General features: G+C 36.3%; 3 protein-coding genes and 1 pseudogene across 4 annotated transcripts; 1 reads left to right on the top strand and 3 right to left on the bottom strand.

Moving 5' to 3' along the window:
- On the top strand, positions 1-5,916 carry LOC108854981 (tubulin-folding cofactor D). The gene is made up of 17 exons (XM_018628662.2): positions 1-303; positions 366-913; positions 1,005-1,107; positions 1,349-1,525; positions 1,672-1,854; positions 2,066-2,182; positions 2,285-2,389; positions 2,508-2,678; positions 2,795-3,010; positions 3,098-3,296; positions 3,441-3,646; positions 3,737-3,958; positions 4,061-4,555; positions 4,642-4,902; positions 4,981-5,025; positions 5,112-5,297; positions 5,394-5,916. The coding sequence occupies exons 1-17, from the start codon at positions 76-78 to the stop codon at positions 5,670-5,672; spliced, it is 3,741 nt and encodes a 1,246-aa protein (XP_018484164.2). The 5' UTR covers positions 1-75; the 3' UTR covers positions 5,673-5,916.
- A 397-nt stretch (positions 5,917-6,313) lies between these two features.
- Positions 6,314-8,640, bottom strand: LOC108852088 (plasmodesmata-located protein 8). 2 transcript variants are annotated; one of them, XM_018625580.2, is made up of 3 exons: positions 7,869-8,639; positions 6,684-6,791; positions 6,314-6,563 (listed from the first exon to the last, which is right to left on the bottom strand). In XM_018625580.2, exons 1-3 carry the CDS (start codon positions 8,593-8,595, stop codon positions 6,559-6,561), a joined length of 840 nt encoding a protein of 279 aa, XP_018481082.1. In that variant the 5' UTR covers positions 8,596-8,639; the 3' UTR covers positions 6,314-6,558. The 2 variants fall into 2 exon arrangements, with proteins under 2 accessions (XP_018481082.1, XP_056862877.1); XM_057006897.1 differs by having other exon boundaries at positions 6,502-6,791; positions 7,869-8,640.
- Positions 8,641-12,393: 3,753 nt separating this feature from the next.
- On the bottom strand, positions 12,394-13,326 carry LOC108852205 (auxin-responsive protein SAUR36). Its single transcript, XM_018625711.2, has one exon. The coding sequence runs from the start codon at positions 13,126-13,128 to the stop codon at positions 12,616-12,618; it is 513 nt and encodes a 170-aa protein (XP_018481213.1). The 5' UTR covers positions 13,129-13,326; the 3' UTR covers positions 12,394-12,615.
- Positions 13,327-17,625: 4,299 nt separating this feature from the next.
- On the bottom strand, positions 17,626-18,773 carry LOC108852685 (uncharacterized; annotated as a pseudogene).
- Between the last annotated feature and the right edge of the window lie 674 nt (positions 18,774-19,447).

The raw sequence follows: 19,447 nt of genomic DNA, 5'->3' as shown, positions 1-19,447 counted from the left end.
GTCTTAACGGCCGCCTAATTCCCAGTCCCCGAGAGAGAATATCGTCGGCGAACCTATTCACCTCCGGCGAGAGCAATGGCAGCCACAGAAGAGCAAATCCCGCCGGCAAAAATCGAAACCGAGGCAGATGCGGTGAAAGTAGAAGAGGAAGAACAAGAAGAAGACGACGAGCATGATTCGAAGGAGAGAGTACTACAACGATACTTCTTACAAGAATGGAATCTCGTCAAATCCCTTCTCGACGGTATCGTCTCGAACGGCCGCGTCGTCGTTCCTTCCTCCGTTCAGAAGATCCAATCAATCGTAAGCTTCTCAACACTGATCCAATCAATCGAATCATAATTGATTCCTCTTCTGAATTGTAGATGGATAAGTACCAGGAGCAAGGTCAACTAGTGGAGCCTTACTTAGAGACCATAGTCTCACCACTAATGCTAATCATCCACACGAAAGCGGCTGAGCTAGATACGAGATCCGACGAGATTCTCGAAATAATCAAGCCTATATGCATCATTATCTACACTCTAGTCACTGTGTGCGGTTACAAGTCAGTTATAAAGTTCTTTCCGCATCAAGTATCCGATCTTGAACTCGCTGTGTTGCTTCTCGAGAAGTGCCACACCACGGCGTCTGTTTCTTCGTTGAGGCAAGAGAGCACTGGGGAGATGGAGGCGAAATGTGTGACTCTCTTGTGGCTTTCGATCCTCGTGCTGGTGCCGTTTGATATCTCTTCTGTTGATACGAGTATTGCGGGGGATGAGAGCTTTGGTGTGGGGGATATTGCTCCTTTGGTGTTGAAGATTTTGGGGTTTTGTAAGGATTATCTTTGCAGCTCTGGACCGATGAGGAGGATATCGGGTTTGTTGCTCTCTAAGCTTTTGACGCGTCCGGATATGGGGAAGGCGTTCGCAAGGTATGAATGATTGAGTTCACCAATAAGAATTGCTCAGCGTGAATGGTGAAATGATATTTCTTTGTTGTATTGTGTGGCGTTTCCGTTTCAGTTTTGTTGAGTGGACTGATGAAGTTTTATCTTCTAAAGAAGATAGTGTGGTGAACCACTTTCGCTTGCTTGGTGTGATGGAGGCTCTGGCTGCCATTTTTAAGGTTTCTTTTTTTTTTTCTTTTTTTAACTTGGAGTTGCTCACTTTGCTTTCAGTAATGAATCCATACTGAACACACTAGACACTAATGTATGTTTTTTTATATGTTTTTATATGTTATTTTTTTATCTTGTAGGAGCTATTGCTGGTTTTTATTATAGAAATGTTTTTTTTTCTTTTGATAATATGATAACTTAAATTTTCGTTTATTTACATCTGAATCTTATGTCTACTACCATTGGCAGACTGCTAGCCGGAAAGTGTTGCTGGATGTGCTTCCTACTGTTTTGAATAAGGTGACCGTGCTAAGCAAATCAAATACAGCAACTAGAAGTCCTCTGCTTCGCAAGTATTTGATCAAGCTAACTCAGAGGATAGGGCTAGTTTGTCTTCCTCATCGCTTACCTTCCTGGCGCTATGTGGTACATACCTTTTAGCATGTATAATAGAAGGACAAATAGCAACTTCCTCTTCATGGGTTTTAATAGATTTTCTGGTTTATGTCGTAATTGACATAATGTTATTCTAAGTTAGTCATATGAAACATGTTTATTAAATTACCATGCAGGCTCGAACTGCCTCCCTTTCTGAAAATATATCTACGGGTCCGACCCAGAGATTGGCCCCTGGTCATGCTGGTGCTGCCGTCTCACAACCAGAAAGTCCGGATGACCAAGAGGATGAAGATATGGATGTTCCTGAAATCTTAGAAGAGATAATTGAAATGCTACTCTCTGGTCTGAGAGACACGGTATGTGTTTGTGGGTTAAATATTACTGTTATGCTGATTGCTGATAACTAGAGGCAGTATCTCAACTTATACAACTAGATGACCACATGATAATTTGACTGCTATAAATATCTGTACGCCACATAAACCTGTGGTGTTCCTGACTTTATATCTTCTGCAAGTATTTGCAAGCGTTTCCCTTACTAAAACTATTGTCTCCTAAACCGTGTAGGATACCGTGGTTCGTTGGTCTGCTGCAAAGGGTATAGGTCGTGTATCTTCACGGCTAACATCTGTTCTTTCCGAAGAGGTTCTGTCATCTGTATTGGAACTATTTTCACCAGGAGAGGTAATCATAATGGATATCTGGCAGCATGGCTTGCATGTGGTAGAATCCAATTGCAACAGCCATTATCTAGCTGACTATTATTGTGATTTTCATGATCTTCAGGGAGATGGTTCATGGCATGGGGGTTGTTTGGCTTTGGCTGAACTGGCTCGTAGAGGGTTACTGTTGCCTAGAAGTTTCCCACAAGTCGTCCCAATTATTGTGAAGGTCGTACTATATACAATGCACATGATTTACGTCTAATAATTAATGCATACAAAGCAATGGCAACACTCACGCCAATATGCAGAACCTCCATGGATTTACATCTAAAAATCATTTACAGGCACTCCATTATGATGTCCGTAGAGGTCCGCACAGTGTTGGATCACATGTGCGTGATGCAGCGGCTTATGTTTGCTGGGCATTTGGGCGTGCCTATTACCACAAAGATATGAAAAACGTGCTGGATCAGCTTGCTCCAGATTTATTGATTGTGGGTTCCTTTGATAGAGAGGTATTAATGACTCTTTTGACTATAATTTGTTTACCGTTTCCTGATTGGTTGAAGAATTGTGTTTTGTAGATCTCCTATACCGTCATTGCCTAAATTTTATTGTTTTGGTTTACCAGGTGAACTGCAGAAGGGCTGCTGCCGCTGCTTTCCAAGAGAATGTTGGAAGGCAAGGAAATTACCCTCATGGGATTGACATAGTGAACATAGCTGACTATTTTTCCCTTTCGTCTCGGGTGAACTCTTACCTTCAGGTTGCTGTTTCCATTGCTCAATATGAAGGGTATCTCTATCCTTTTGTGGATGAATTGCTATACAACAAGATCTGCCACTGGGTATGCTTTGTTTGATATTTTCCCAAATCGTTGTTCCATCAGTTGTATCTTCCATAATATGATCATTATTCAATCTTATGATTTCAGGACAAAAGCTTGAGAGAACTTGCTGCAAAAGCTCTTGCTGCTCTTGTTAAATATGAGCCTGAGTACTTCGTCAACTATGTGCTGGAGAAACTAATTCTTTGTACCCTTTCAACTGATTTGTGCATGCGCCATGGTGCCACATTGGCAGCTGGAGAGGTTGTGTTAGCTCTGCACCAATGTGGCTATGTCCTTTCTGCTGGTTGGTACCATCTCTTTTTCAGCTTTGAATTTTGTAGCATCTTTACATATGCAAATTCAAAGCATTTTTTAGTAATACAAGTTCGATGGGTTGTATCATAATCCCTTATAGCCTGAATGTTCCTGATGCACTTAATTTTTACAGACACCCATAAGCGTATTGCGGGCATTGTCCCTGCCATTGAGAAAGCACGCCTTTACCGTGGAAAAGGTGGAGAAATAATGCGACTGGCTGTCTCACGTTTTATCGAGTGTATCTCGTCATCGCATGTGACATTTTCTGAGAGAACCGAACGGATCCTGCTGGATACCCTCACTGTGAATCTAGGGCATCCCAATTCTCAGATACAGGTACCTATCTTTCTAATTATCATCAAGTTATTTATTTTTTTATCCTGTTAACATATTTCTTTAGTTGACAAGTTTCACTCATTTATTCAGAATGCAGCTGTCAGAGCTGTTCAACAGCTTGTGCAATCCTATCTAATTGGCAATGATAAGAAAGCTGCTGATTTAATATCAAAACACCTAAAACATCTAACGGACCCAAACGTAGCTGTTCGAAGAGGTTCTGCACTTGCACTAGGTGTTCTTCCACATGAACTATTGATTGCAAAATGGAACGATGTACTTTTGAAGCTCTGCAGTGCCTGTAAGATAGAGGTAAAGAAGACGACATGTTAATTTAGTAGTCAGTCCCCAAATCTTCAAAAACCAGTATGAATTTGTGACTTCGATGTATGATTTTTTTTTGTCTCCACGCAGGTGAATCCTGAAGATAGAGATGCTGAGGCACGCATGAATGCTGTAAAGGGACTCACATCCGTGTGTGAGACTCTTACTCAGCGAAGAGCTAGTGATCCTGAAAACGATGACCTATCACTTTTGATTCTTATCAAGACTGAAGTGATGGATACTTTACTCAAAGCTCTTGATGATTATTCAGTTGATAACAGAGGTGATGTAGGTTCTTGGGTTCGTGAAGCTGCAATCCATGGACTTGAGAAATGTACATACATTCTCTGTAAGAAAGTCGGAGATCATACCAATGATTCATCTTCGCTTTATGATTCAAATCTCGCAAACCGTTTGATTGGGGGTATTGTGAAACAAGGAGTGGAGAAAATGGATAAGTTGAGAGAAACAGCTGCTAAAGCTCTTCAAAGGATTCTGTATCACGAAACAGTAACCGTACCTTACATACCTTATAGAGAAAAACTTGAAGAAGTTATTCCCAACCAAGAAGGCCTACGATGGGCGGTAAGCAGAACCTGAAGCCTTTAGTTACTTCTTCGGTTTCAAAGGGTTTTATCTGACACAGTGACTTATTGTATATCTTTTTGTAGGTGCCGACTTTCTCCTTCCCACGTTTCGTTCAGCTATTAGGCTTACCTTGTTACAGCAAAGGGGTGATGTCTGGACTAATAATTTCGACTGGAGGATTGCAAAAATCACTTAAAGAGGCTTCATTCTCTGCACTGCTGCAGTACCTGGGGGAAGGTGAAGGAAATGAACAACGAGCAAAAGAGTCTGGTATGTGCGACGACATCCTCTGGATACTTCAAGAGTACAAGAAATGTGACCGAGTGATCGTGCCATGTCTGAAGGTACCCACACTACCTTATATATTATTAACCTCTAGCTTCTATGTGGTTCTGTCTTTAAAACTTCTTCTTTTTACACAGACGATTGAGGAGCTCTTGGATGAAAAGATGTTTCAGAATCAAGAGGTTGTTTTTTAGAGTTTCACGTCTTTGTGACTATATTGATCCTTAAACACGTTGAACAAAAAAGCTTATCTGTCATTTTATTGCAGGCTTATACGTTGAGTTTCTACAAGGGAGTCGTGGATTCGTTAGCCATCGAACTCAGAGCGTCAAAGATATTCGCAAAGTTGGAGGCAGGAGTTGTGATACTTGGGTATATTGCTTCAGTCTCGGAGCCCATCAGCAAACAAGCCTTCTCTCAGCTTCTATCATTCCTTGCTCACCGATACCCAAAGGTCCATGTCTCACTTATCTACATCTCAAACTCTGTTTAGGAAATTTTATCGTAGTTACATGACTTTTTTTGTACTTTGTTTTTCCACGTGGTCCAGATCAGAGAGAAGGCGGCTGAAGAAGCCTGTCTTGCGCTTGTTCGAAACAAAACCTTAGTAACAGAGGACAAGAGTGAGAGAGTGAAAGATATAATAACTACGCCTTGTTGGGAAGCTGGCATGGAACTAACCCAATCTCAGAAGCTGGAGTTGTGTGAATTGGCTGGTTTAGAGCATGGAGTAGTGTTCAGGACCAGAAGCAGAACGGTGACTAAGACCATCACGGCTTCTGACGAGAATGCGTCTTACTCAGCTCTGGTCGATTCCTCTGGCTTCTGATCGATAAAGCATATGCATGCCTTGTCCTCGAGACGATTTTGAATACTATGTTTTTTGTTTTGTTTCGTTTCCAAGGTGATGAAACTTCGTAAATTAAATTTATTATGATGTAACATTAAAAATATATTATGAGGTCAGATGTAATGTGGTGCGCATAGCGGTTGAGCTTATGTCTTTTGTAATTGTGTGGTATAAAAAGAGATGATTCTTTTTAATTTGTTGTGAAATAAGGAATTTGTTCTTATTGTGGTGTAAGAGTACAATAATGAGAGATTATATAGCGCAGATAACCTTTGAGTGTTCCATTAGTGATACAAGTTCAGATCTCTGTCTTTGTGGTCAAAACCTTAGTTGAGAGTCTTGAGACTAAAGTTGATGGTTGAGCAAAAAAAAAATTGGTGCTGCCGTAAGAACCGATAGGCCAGAGTCTGGTCACCAGACCCCAACCGTACACGAACCGAACCCCAGGTTGGATAGGCCTTGCAACTCTTTTTCCCCAGCAGAACCTTTAAAGTAGTATAAAGATACTCTCAAGACGATCACGTTAGTCTCTATATTATATTTTATGGTCTAAGTATGATGAGTATCGAATAATTGCGCCTGCTAAAGGAAAGTGGGTATGTACGCCTATTACCATTTTATGGAATAATGTTATCATCTTTCGAGGCAGACAATACGGGCCACTAATCAAATTGTTAATTATACATCATAGCTAGATGAGAGACTATGTTGGCCACTTCGAATTTTTTTTTCTTCCTTTTGATGAACCAAAAATAATCAACAAGGTAACGGATATGTTCCTACAGAATAAGAGATTTTTTTTATAAAAAAAAAAAAAAAAGAAGTCCCACTAGAATCTTTTATCTCGAATCGTGTCTTCTTTATATCAATCTGGAGATCAGCATCATAAAACATAGGATTATGACAATTCTTAAACACTCGATTAAATTTAAATCTTAATAAAATGGTGATATAATTTTAACATGTGACGACAAGTAAGCATTTACTTACGCATGTTGTTTCTGCAGAGGGAGAGGAGGATAACAAGAATTGCGAATCCAGCAATAACTCCGACGATGATCGCGATTGATTTCCCCACGTTATCTCCGTTCGTTGGATCTTAATCACGGAAGATAAAGTGCATAAGACAAGACCCATAGTATCAAAATAAGAATTAGAATTTCGAAGATGTAAATGACTTTTCTACTGTGTGATATCGATCAAGCCATAAAGAATACAATAAAGTTGGACTGGGACATAGGTGGCTAAGCCTATAAAGCAAAGAATATTATATTGTCATAGTTATATAATATTTTGCAAATAACATTCTTTTCTAACCAATCATATTATAATCACGATGCTCGAATTTTCCAACGCATAATTCAAAAGATTAATGGTGTCTTTGCAGGACAAAGAACGGAAAAAAATATATAATTTCTTCAGCTTTCTCGTGCAACGAAGCAACTACACTCGTGATTTTCTCATTTGCGAGCGGCGGATTTTCAAACTAGGTCAAACTCTCACACATTTAAATTAAAATTTATTACTGAATAGATGACATTTTAGAAGTAAGCACATAAAATAAGAAAAAAAAAATTTAACTTTTTACATTTTCTAAATAAGACATTATGTATCAACTATAGTACATATTCATAATTATCACTAGTTATATAACATCATTTATTAATAAATTTGACCTTACAATTTGAAAACGTCATCAAATCTGGAACCATCTTTTTTAAAACGTCAATATTAAACATGGAGGGAATACCAATTATAATGATCATGTCATTAAGTATAGTCCATGAACATGATCATGGCAGTAAGTATAATAGATGAATATAGCTCCAAAAAAAAACAAAAAATAACTAATGAACTCAATTAGACCAAAAAACTAATGAACTCAATATAAAAGTTTTAAATTACGTAATTAATGCTTTTAAAAAAGTTACGTAACTAATGCTTTTTTTAAAAAGTTACGGAATTAATTATTTTTTTACAAAAAAAAGTATTCTATTATTTAAACTTGACGTAACTAATGTTATAATTCAAATTTAGTTACTGTGCATGCATGTATGAGTTGTATATACGAAAAAGCTGTGTTATAATCCATGTTAAACTAGTGTGCATGGCTATGTTATGTTATTACGGCAATACTCAATATATGAAATGAAGAATTTGAATTTTTGGACCAACCTGAAGAGAAGTCATAGTAACCAGAACCCCAATAATGAGCATAGCACTGAGCCAAGTAAACCTCAGCTGCAACCGCCGAGCCACAAAGATTCTTTAACTTCCCAACAGATTCCGCAAGACAAGCCGTACAGTCACTAGGACTCAAGTCACCAACACATTGAGCATAACCTTCGACCAAACCAGACCGGCTAATTTTGTAACGGAGCTGAGTGGACTCAAGATCCGACAACACATCGTCTCTCCTTTTAAAAAAGTCATAGTCATTCTCAACGCTCTTGGAACTACACTTCTTGTACCTAAGACTCGTGTCTTGTCTCCCAAGAAAGTCGTTTGTCTCGTAACGTAAGAAGCAGCCTCCGAGCTGGAGAGAAGCACCGTAAGAGTAAGGGCAAAGGAGAGTGATCTGGTCGACAGAGTTTTGGATACATTTTGAGCAGTCAGATGGTCGGAGATCTTCACGGCATTGATAAAGACCGAAGACAGCAGCCGAGGAGGAGGAGGAAGATTCGTTGCCGACGGCGAAGCTGTTGAAGGATTCTTCGGAGGAGGAAGTGACGACGGAAGAGAGGAAAGTGTCGCGGTTTGATTCGAAAGGAGTGTTTGGTGTGTATTTTTCCGGAGAACATCCACCGTAGATGAAGATGTGAGATTCTGATGATGATCTTAAGGAGGATGATGAGTGGAGGAAGAGGAAGAACAAGAGAGAGAAGAGAAAGAGCATTCTCATACTTTTTATTCTTTTTGGTGTTCTTTGTGATTGTTTTCAAATGGTTCTTGCTTTTATTGTATATTCCTAGTGTTTTATTTTAATTGATTTTTATCCGTTTCTAAAACTTAGTATAGACCACGGATGTATAGAAACGAAATAATTTTCTACAGTATTTTAAAAAAAATATTGATCTAGACAGCACCTAACTAGTCGTCGTCTATGTATCTGCATGCCTAATCAATAATTTCATCTAAAATGTCTAGTTAATTACATTTTTGAACATTAATTTTTATATAGTAGTTTGGGTCTCCAGAGATATGTGGATATGTCTAGAAGTAATAATGCAAACCAAGATAAGCTTAGAACTCGATAATCTTAATTATGACATGTCAATTGGCATATAAACATTCGCTTGTAAGTTGTAACGAATCAATACCAAAAACTCGACAAATTGGATGAAAGAATTGGTTTATTATTTGAATAAACAATAGAGTACTGCGTGAAATGATTTAGACATGATTAAAGAAGGTTTGTGTTTTTGGGTGCTCTTTTCTTTAGTACTTCTTTTATGCAAAGAGGGTCCCATTTTAATCATGGCCTTTAGATTAGTATATGTTCGCAAAATCGATTCCATCACATACATATTCTCATCATGTTATAGTGGAGAATTTTTTTATCTTTGTAAGTAGAATAGAAACAACTTTATTTAAATCTTGACCAGGACCAAATGAATTTCTCAATCGTATAGTAGTTATGTTCTTTTTTGTGTAACTCATTATATCAAAAACTAAAGGTCCAATGTGCAATCGAATAGTAGTTTATGTAAGGTCTTTATAAGTTGGCACTTGGCCCATCTCCGCCTCTACAAAAGAGCGAATTGTCATCCATCTAACCGTAGAGTGAAATTCTTGGGAATCGTTGCATTCTTTAAGATATATTACATATGTTTTATAAAAAGTGTCATTTTTAACTCTTTTTTTTACACAAAAATATCGCTTTACAATTTTAATGTAAATTATATTTTTATTTATTTTAAATACTATTGGTCAAAAAAATTTAATTACCGCCACTTTTTTTAATCTGAGCGAAAAATATCAAAATGACACTTATTTAAAAACGGAAAAAATACGTTGCAAACTCGGTTTCAACTTTTTCTTGCTTCTCTCTTTTCTTTCTTGGGTAAAATTCTTGCTTTTCTCTTGGCTAAGCCCGGGGGTTAGTTTTTTCTCCACATACTCTATGGTGTTTTAAAACATTGTGGCACATTGGACTTTGCGATTTGAGCTATCTTCGGATAACCATGAAGCATCTACAAAGCAAGCAACATTACAGTCACTACACTCATCAAGCAGCTAAACTGAAAACTTGTGAAACAAGGAATCATCACCAAGTCACAAGATTCTAGGTTGAGACAGCTCCAGAGATATAGAGGCAACATAACTTGGTTAAAAAGGAAAATAAGCCTATTGGGCTGTTGAGATGTGAATGGGTTAAAGCCCATGTTTTCACAGTGTTCAAATTTTACTTGTGTGCAACAGTGCAAGCTTTGCTCACTACTCTACATCTTATACTTGTTAAACATGTTATTCTTCATCTGCTCGTTGTTGATTGGACCATTTTGTATAAACTATTGAATATCATGTTTAGCAAATATTCAATTAAATATGTTTTTATAATCAGCAAAATTAACGGAAAATTATGTATTAACCAAAAAAGTTACATAAACGCAAGTTACGTGGTCTAATACTTAAATGACTGAAGATAGTTTATCGGGTTTTGTTTGGTTTGATTATGAAGTCAGAAAAAGGATAGGTTAACAGGTCGTACATCTAACCTGGTATATGCATTTAGAAGAAAAATCATTGATTGTTACAGCCACTACTTATCCACATTACTTTCAACCCGATAGAAATTGGACCGATCTATAAATCAACTTGGCAATTCAACTACCAATCTAACCCCAAAGAAAATATGAAATGTCCCCCACGAATTTGAATACTATCTGACATTTGTAGTATGTAGTTTGCTTTACATTATAAAAATAAATAACTGAACATAATTTAAGTATATCAAACAATTTTTATAAAGGTCAAAGAATACTGATTTGTTTGAAATTGAATTACATCTGTTTTTGTCAGCTAAGCTGGATTATATCTATAAACGTAAAAGTGTTGTTTAGCAAGCATACTTAATTGTTCTATTTGTTTATCCAATCTATAATCTGAAGAAGTACAAACTTCTATACAAATAACAGTGAAAAATCCTCGTTTATATCCATGCTGAATAGTAAAACACTAAACCCAAATCTTATTATTGCTTACATAAACTGGACTAAAAATAAAATCAAAACCGTACTTAAAGGAAAGGAAACCAAGGATGCTATTCTGCTTGAGCCAACTTAACTAGTAATTCTTTTTAAGTAATTTTATTCAATCTGATTTGAATAAAATCTCCTCCAAAGTCAAGTAACTTTTATTCAACCTGTCAAAACTAACTAGTTTGTTGTTTAAATAAATATAACATGTGAATGTGTTTTTTCTAAGATTTTTTCAATTTTTGTTTCTCTTTTCAAACAAAAAAAATTCAATAAACTCCTTGGTTTTTGGTAGATTCTCCACCAAAAGAAAAAAAAATCATTGCTACGCATAGATACCGAAAGAGACTCTAATGGCGACGATCACTTCAATGCCAAAAATGTCATTTTAGCAGTAGCTTCTCCCATAACTTTTCCCAGCCTATATTCACCACAATTCAACACTAGCAAGAAATTGTCATTGAATAACAATCACAAAGCCCCATTTAATAGATTGGAGATATTATGTAAGTGCAAAGATAACACCACAATTAAGTAATGCAGAAGGTAAACCAAGAGAGACAATTACACAAGCACACTCAATAGCTTTATTAGAAATCGTCTTGTACAACTCAATTACAAGTTCTGCTTAATCAGCCTCGCTAGCCTGTTAACACCCTAACAGCTGCTACTGAACAATTCCTAAGCTACCCGCTTATGTCTCTCCACCGTCAAGTATTTCAGCTCCTGCTTCAGCACGACCCAGAACACTTCCAAGCGCTTCTCTCTCTCTATAAGATCAGCCTATGTGTCTCTGTCTCTCTATAGACGACCACATAGCTATCTTATACTAACTCCACGTTCCCGAAACCCTAGTCTCCAAGGAACCACAATATGGACATCTTCCATATCAATAAGTGCAACTTTCCTTTTCTTAGAATGCATTTATTCCTCTTCTTTTAAGTCATAAACTTGCTCCTCAAGTTTATTTTTCTTTGCCTTTTCTCCAAGATACTCCCTTGCTCTCCAAGTCTACACGACTCCAGCTCAGCATCTCGACTCCACATGGTCTTCACCATTTACCACGACGTCTTCACCGTTTACCACGACGTCTGCTTCAGCAACTACGTCAGCGACTACTTCAGGGCGGATATCTTTACATCAACATATTAGATATATACAACCAAATTTCTCATTATAGTGTTTTCGTAGGTACGTAAATTAAATTTGGATGTCAATAAAATCAACTTTGCATGTCGACTTGTTAATTAGTAGTCTATGCACTTTGTCTTTTGGAAAACTTATGATCTTCAAGAAAATATACGTTTATATAGATTTTTATGTTTTCAACTACATATAGAATTAGTGGGTTTTAACAATGATAAATTATTGTGACTGATAGCAAAATCTTGTGTAGGTCCAAAAGATTAATCAACAGAATCGTGTTGAACTTTTTCTTCGGTTTTACCCTTTTTATAATTCACTTTTATAATCACTATCCTAATCATAAATTCATAATCACATAGTCCCACCAAAAGCACTCATGCAGTTGTTACTGGAAAAATCTCTCAATTATTTACAGTATCGTGACTATTCGTCTTTAGTTTATGCTAAAAATGTCACTTTCACATTATCACATATATACATGCATATCTAACAAAAGAGGGTAAAAAGCTAAAAAGCAACGAAAATAGTAAAAAAAAAAATTCAAACTTTTTCATCATTATCATCGTCTACCGTCGTCGTTATTGCCGGCGCCGGCTCCATGGAAACTTGCCAAAACCCGACCCGGATTCTATTCGGGTCTGGACCCGTTTGAAATCCGAATAAGGACAAGGGATAGTGATCCCACCTTCTTGACAAAACCCAAACTCTTCCTCTGCTTCTCTCAGAAGCTCACCGAACAGAGGATGGTTGAAGTAGACGATAGGCACCATAACCCTGTGAAAGTCGCCGTCTTTTTTACCGACGTAGACGGCCGAGTGACCTTTCGGAACTGGGTCGGGTTTAGTTTGAACCGGTTCCTCACCGATTGGTATGTAACCGGACTTTGATCTTTTACACCCGAGAAACCTGGCGCTGTGCGATGTGAGACTACGACCCCAGCTTATGAGTTTCTCGATGGGTTTAGGTTTGCAAACCGGCCGGTTCGGGCTTAACCGGATGTATCTCGAACGGCGGAGTCGGGTTTTGCGAAGGATCCATCTTGTGACTCGTTGAAAGGGTCTTCTGATTTTGATCCCTCTTAATTTCCTCATCGATGAAAAAAACAGAGCAGAGAACAGAGGATACTCTGTTTCAGAGCAAATGATCAAACTTTTGGAGTTTCAAAGCTATGTTTTTGATCGTTAGATTGATTGGTTTAGATAATCAACGGCGGAGATGTGAGAACGGTGAGAGAAGATTTGGTTTTGTGGATTCTGTGGCTGTGTAAACGCTAAAGGGGGAAGAGCAGAGTGAGAGGCAGAGAAGTTTAAATAGAGAAGGAGCCAAGAAAGATGAGAGTCGAAGAAGACTTAGTCATACGACTCATACCCTATGGACGGTTGGATGATGAGAAATGAATATCAACCCTTAGATTAGATTTCAGGAATAACGTCACGTTTTAGCTTTTCACACCTAAAATATTTCTCCATTAGCTCCATACTTTTAATTAAACGATTCTAATCAAGCATTAAACACCATTAACCTTTAATTCAATTCATTTCACAATGTTTTGACTTGCGAACTAAACTTTTATAACCTGATTCAGGTCTAAATGCAGTGAAGGGGGTGAGTCATGAGAGAAGTTCAACGGATGGAACATATGTTTTGTTTGATGACAATTATGATGCCAACACACGTGTGATATACACTTGGCAAACATCTTTTGTATCGATTAGGTAATAACACTCCCACAAGAGATGAAAACGCATCTTCTACAGTTTTGTTTTTTTGGATATATTTTAGTGTATTTTGTCATAGATCAGTTTAGCTGCAACCTGCACGTTATGTTGGCAACAAGGCTTATTAAAAATGTTGTGTACGCCTGTACGGGTGTGTCTTTATTATAGATTCATTCATATGCAGACAAGAAACGCACAAGCTAAAATAAGAACTGAAGACAGATCTGAGTTTCAAACGTTAATTAAAACTAACTTGTGCTTATCTAATCAGACAAGTTTTGGGAGTATTCAATTATATATTTTTAAAGCACCCACCCAGGCTAAAAAATATTACATATATATAATCAAGTGTTTGATCAACTAGATTTGTCTGTATAATGATGTGATGATGCCAAAACTCATATTCTTTTTATAACCATATAATGTGATGTTGCTTAGCGTTCGCTAGGGGCTAAAGTTCATGAAACATTAGGTTTACGCGATAAACTTTATATAAGAACTTAAGTGCAATCTAATAGTTTTAGGGGTAAATTTTTTATTTGTATGATTTAGGTATGTAACTACATAAGGCCCCTGCATATTGTTGATGTTAATTAGTTTGAACTTCAACTAATACGGGATGAATTTGTCTAAGAGACTCGAACAGAAAGTGATTGGTGATTCAAATCGGCACTAACCGAACTTGAACTTGATGAACTTGATACTAATACAGTACACATACTTATATATGCATATTTTTTTCTACTTTGCGTCTATATGTGTGTGTGTGGTTTTTGTTCATCGTATATTTAATTTTAGGTATGGTGTTGTTTTGTTCAACGAAACTTGCACTGATGTGTAGTTTCGCCATAGAATAATATGGTTTACGTGTGAGAATAGTGTTTCCTATTTTTATTTTTATTTTTATTTTTAAAGGATGTTTTATAATACTAGTTGTATATTCCATATTCATCGCTGCACGACTCCGTACAAGTCCAATACGAAGTTCAACATCAACACAAACAAGAACGTGTCTCTCACAGCTTCCAATATATACGTCCCATTTGACTCGCTCATGTCCAAACTTCAAACTCCAACCAAGGATTATATTATTTTTCACGAACAAATTTAAATGAATAAATTGTATTTTTTCCAACTAATGTGGGTTTGAAAACTTCGTCCCAAGGCTCGTGCATCTTCCTATCGATACTAAATCTTTCCAATCAGGGGGTTACTCTTCTTATGTAACTAGTAGCGCTTGACACGCTACTTACCCAAAAACTACTTGTTAAGTGATTTGACTGATAAATACTCTAAAAATAAAACGTTAACTATTAAATCAATAATTTTTAATATACTTTTTGGAGAAAAAACTTTTCACACAGCAAAACAATAATCATCCTCACAAGGATTATAAAACAATAATGCCTTTCAACGCTAGAATTAACAATATATCAACAAATAAAACATCTTTCCGTTATTGTATTTTACCTTGAATTGAATTGGCATTATTTGATTCTTGCATAGTTTATACGACAAAGCAGTATACAATATTGTCAATGGTGAGCTTCCTCGAACTACCCAACAATGCAAATGGGATGACTTTCGAACAACGCATTAAGTTTCAACCTTTCAGGTAAGAACAGTTATTTTTTGTCTTATATATTTTTCTAAATAAGGAAAAAAAATCAAATTGAAAATCAACGAAATAAAGACAGAGACATCCCCTAGAATGTCACATAACGTTAACTATTTAGCGTTTTCTTATAGAAAGTTTATTATCTTACGTTAACATTTAATTGATGTTGAAAATATACTATTCAACTTGTTGACACACAAAATATAAAGATAATTCAATTTGGTGTTTTCTTTCTCCGGCTGAGAATGATATGTTACCAATTTGAAATGGCGATAAAAATATTAGGAGTTGACAAATAAAAGGAAGTCAGCTCAAAAACAAAACTAAAATAAACTACATCGTGACTTAAAAATTTAATCATTGGCCACCCAATTCGGTTACGTCTGAGTTTATTTATAAAATTTACGTAGATGATTGATATAAGGATATAATGTATGATATCTCAGTGTGAAACAATTTCATTACCTAAGAGCATCTCCAACCCCACTCCATATTTTATTCCAAAATTGAGAATGGAATTGGAAATGGAGTGGGAAATGGAGTGATGACCAAAAAATAAAAACATTACTCCATTTATAGAGTAATGCTTTTATTTTTTGGTCATCACTCCATTTTCCACTCCATTTTCAACTCCATTCTCAATTTTGGAGTAAATTATGAAGTGGAGTTGGAGATGCTCTAAGTACCTACTCTTCTTATATAAAAACCATTTCATTACCTACTTAATTTCGGTATATTACGTCTTTTTAATAATGTGACCCTTCAAAACACATCGTTGGTGATCGTGATACATTGACAGGATCAATATAGCCTGCCTGCTTATTTAACATGAATATATATATATATACCTATGAACTTTCCCTCGATATATTTTTTTTTGAAATCTAACTCGTACTGTATTTGATAAACAGAGACATTATGCGAAGTTATGTTTCAATGATAATAGTGTGCGTTTTTTCTTGCTTAAGATAATAGTGTGCGTTGAAACAATAATAATTATCTTACAATCTTACCTATGGTATTCAGCATTCTTGCAATATAATTGTAACTTGAATAATCCTGAAATATATAATAGTGGGCAATACACATGGTAATGAGGTGAAAATCATTGAACACACAAGAATACATGCAACGGAGTTGATTTTTGTTTATATTGATCAGGAGTTTAGAACTAGTGGCTTCATTTGATTGCGGTAAACAAATAAAAGGGTAATCTATTTTTAACAAGAAAACAAATATCTTAAAAACGGTCCATTCTGATATTAAAATAATAATATTTTTTTTGCTAAAATAATATAATAATAATATTATTGTCATTACTATTTTAAAATTCATATATAAGTTGGGTGCTACTGCTGACTGTTGAGACGCAAAAAGATGAATAAGTGGGTGACAAAAGTGAAAAATTCGATTAATGATAATGTAAATTAGTATTAAAGCATATAGGTATAGCTGCTAATATTTTTGTCTATATTACTATATTAGTACGGATGAGTACGCGACGTGCATGAACTCTTTTCGGAGCCTCTAATGTCAATTAAAAGGTATATGAGACAAACCGGCCGATTAATAAACACGTCGTTAAAGCTTAATTGCCCTCGCATAAATCAAAGATTAGTCGGTTCCTTAATCAGCGGTGAGTTAAATACGTTATTTACAACAATAAGTTATTTAATTTCGACAATTTGGTCTCACTTACTTCTTCAATAAAGTCAACGAAGGAAAAAACATGCAATTTTCAAATATATCTATTGTTAGATATATGTTTTTTGATACGTGAATCGACGATCGTATACAAATACAATAATCCTGGTTAGTCGTTAAGATTGTCCTTTGGTTTATAATACGTAAAGTGACGTCGTACCGAATTGTACAGCTTGGTCAAGTCCGCCATGGCAACCAAATCTTTTTTGAAGGTACGCCGAAGGAATGTTTTATACTAATGTCACGTTAACGTGGAACCTTTACGCACGTGCACTACTTTCTATTCATCTGGTATAAAACGGGCCTATAAAAGCCCACAAGTTATTTAAGCGGACTAGTAGTTGCATGATTAGAGGCCTTTTTACTAAGCCCATGAATTTATATGTTGGTCAAGAGGAATTGACAGGTCATAAGTGGAAAACGACACGCAGTGCTACTTGTATATATATATAAACAGCAGAAAATACCAAGACACACAGATAAATCATAAATGTTTAGAAAAACTTATACATTTTGGTAATCAATCTGTCACAATTTACTAAGACGAAGAGAAAGAATTTTCATTTTTTAACAGAACTAAAACCAATACCTAAAGAATACAGTTAGTCACAAAAGTAAGAAAGTAAAAATAAAAAAAAATCAACCCCTTGTATTCTTGAAGCTGCCAAGACCCTTGAACCAGCTTCATTTAATGAAACTTGAGCAATGGTTTTGGTCTCTTTCATTTACATTTGAAGCTGTTAAGATAAACTTGAGACTGGATCACCGTGCACCGGACTTTAAACCCAGGAACCACAGTGAATCCCATTTTGCCTAGAGTAGGATTCACCAACAACTTCTTACCTTGCTTCCTTCTCAAGACATCCTCCATGAAAACAATCGAAAAATCAACCCCACTCTCAACTCGGAAAATCTCAACCGCAAGATCAAAACACAAGGCTAGAATCCGAAGCGTCCATACCGAGCTAGCCATCGCGACAAAACACTCATAAAACGTGCTCAGAGACCTCCAAGAACTCACCACAGCTTCGAGTTAGACTTTAAAACCTCGCTTAGTTTCATCCTCAGACACGAAACCAACGAATCCTTACCGTCCATCTCGCCTTGTAACCGGTTCGAAACCGTTCCCAAAGCTCTGAGCTTGCTCTGATTCTCCTGAACTCTAGACTCCAAGCAAGACCCAAGATCAAAACTTTGGCGATGGTTTCTTCTTCTCCAGAACCGCCGCTTGAGATCGGAGAGTTTCTCGAGGTTCGAGACGAGAGCTCTGTCGGCAGCCTCGACGTGACGGTTTCCTCGACGAAGGGAGAGTGCGCGGATTGTAATTGGAGATACGAAGCTTCGAAGGAGGATACAGTGGCGAATAGGGACGAGATCAGAGTCGATCCCATCTGGGTATCCGTCGGTTTAACCAAAGTCTTGGTCTTGGTGATGGAGTCTTCGTCTTCTTCGGTGAAGAAGTCGAAAGTTTTGGTTTTTACGGTCATGGTTAGTTTTTGGAACATGGCGGAGAGTTGTGGAGGATGAGCTGATGTTTTTACTTCTTCCCGCATTGCTGAAATGCAGAAGAAGAAGAAGAAGAAGACGAAAGTAAAAGTTTTATACTTTACTTAAGGCGAAGAGATGTAAAGGTTTGTGCTTGAAGGGGGTTAATGGTGGTGCTTTGGATACATTGCAAGAAAGGAATGCACGAAAAGCCTTTCCTTTTCCTCTGTATTTTTTTCTCTTCGTTTTACTTTTTTAGATTAAAATTTTTATTTTATTTTCACGTTCATGTCTAACTCCACTGACTTTTTCATTTTCATGGTTAGGTTTAACGGTAACAAGTTGAAAACTTGCTAATTATTTTTAAAAAGTGTATTACTGAATTATATTTTAAAATTACTTTATTTAATTATATACAAAAAAAAGAAAAACTATGTTATATAAAAAAACTCAATTAGTAACTACACAATTTTTAGTAAAGTAAAAATTACTTAAATCTGTGTGAAAGATCATGTAATATTATGAAACAACAAAACCTTTTTTAAACATCAAGTATATTGAAATAGAGGAAGTACCAATTGCATAATACACAACATCAATGATAAGTTAAATCAATTTAGTAAATTTATAGAGATTGTTTTTTTTTAACATTAAAATAGTATGTATCATAATGATGAGAATGTTTGTAGTGTTAGTTTTACAACCAACTAGATTTTGACCCGCGTTTTTGAAGCGCGGTATATTTTACGATGAAAATTTCATTAATAATTTAACAAATATTTTGGTAATTTTTAAAGAGTGTGTATTTAAAATATTTTTGCATTTAAATCAGTGTTTTTAAATTCAACCCGATTGTGATTATACCGGTTAATCCGGAGATCTGAC

This window comes from Raphanus sativus, chromosome 4 (genome assembly GCF_000801105.2).
Source record: "Raphanus sativus cultivar WK10039 chromosome 4, ASM80110v3, whole genome shotgun sequence".
In the NCBI taxonomy this organism is placed as follows: Eukaryota; Viridiplantae; Streptophyta; class Magnoliopsida; order Brassicales; family Brassicaceae; genus Raphanus; species Raphanus sativus.
The sequence above is the reverse complement of the archived record's forward strand: the minus strand, read 5'-3'. Positions and strand labels throughout refer to the sequence as shown.

Excerpts from the sequence above, each read along its gene's own strand:
- LOC108854981 (XM_018628662.2), top strand. The coding sequence starts at position 76 with ATGGCAGCCACAGAAGAGCAAATCCCGCCGGCAAAAATCGAAACCGAG. Across the intron at positions 1,855-2,065 it reads TCTCTGGTCTGAGAGACACG|GATACCGTGGTTCGTTGGTC; the intron begins GTATGTGTTTGT and ends TAAACCGTGTAG. Across the intron at positions 5,298-5,393 it reads TTGCTCACCGATACCCAAAG|ATCAGAGAGAAGGCGGCTGA; the intron begins GTCCATGTCTCA and ends CACGTGGTCCAG.
- LOC108852088 (XM_057006897.1), bottom strand. The coding sequence starts at position 8,595 with ATGAGAATGCTCTTTCTCTTCTCTCTCTTGTTCTTCCTCTTCCTCCAC. Across the intron at positions 6,792-7,868 it reads TTACTATGACTTCTCTTCAG|ATCCAACGAACGGAGATAAC; the intron begins GTTGGTCCAAAA and ends TCCGTGATTAAG.
- LOC108852205 (XM_018625711.2), bottom strand. The coding sequence starts at position 13,128 with ATGAGGAAATTAAGAGGGATCAAAATCAGAAGACCCTTTCAACGAGTC.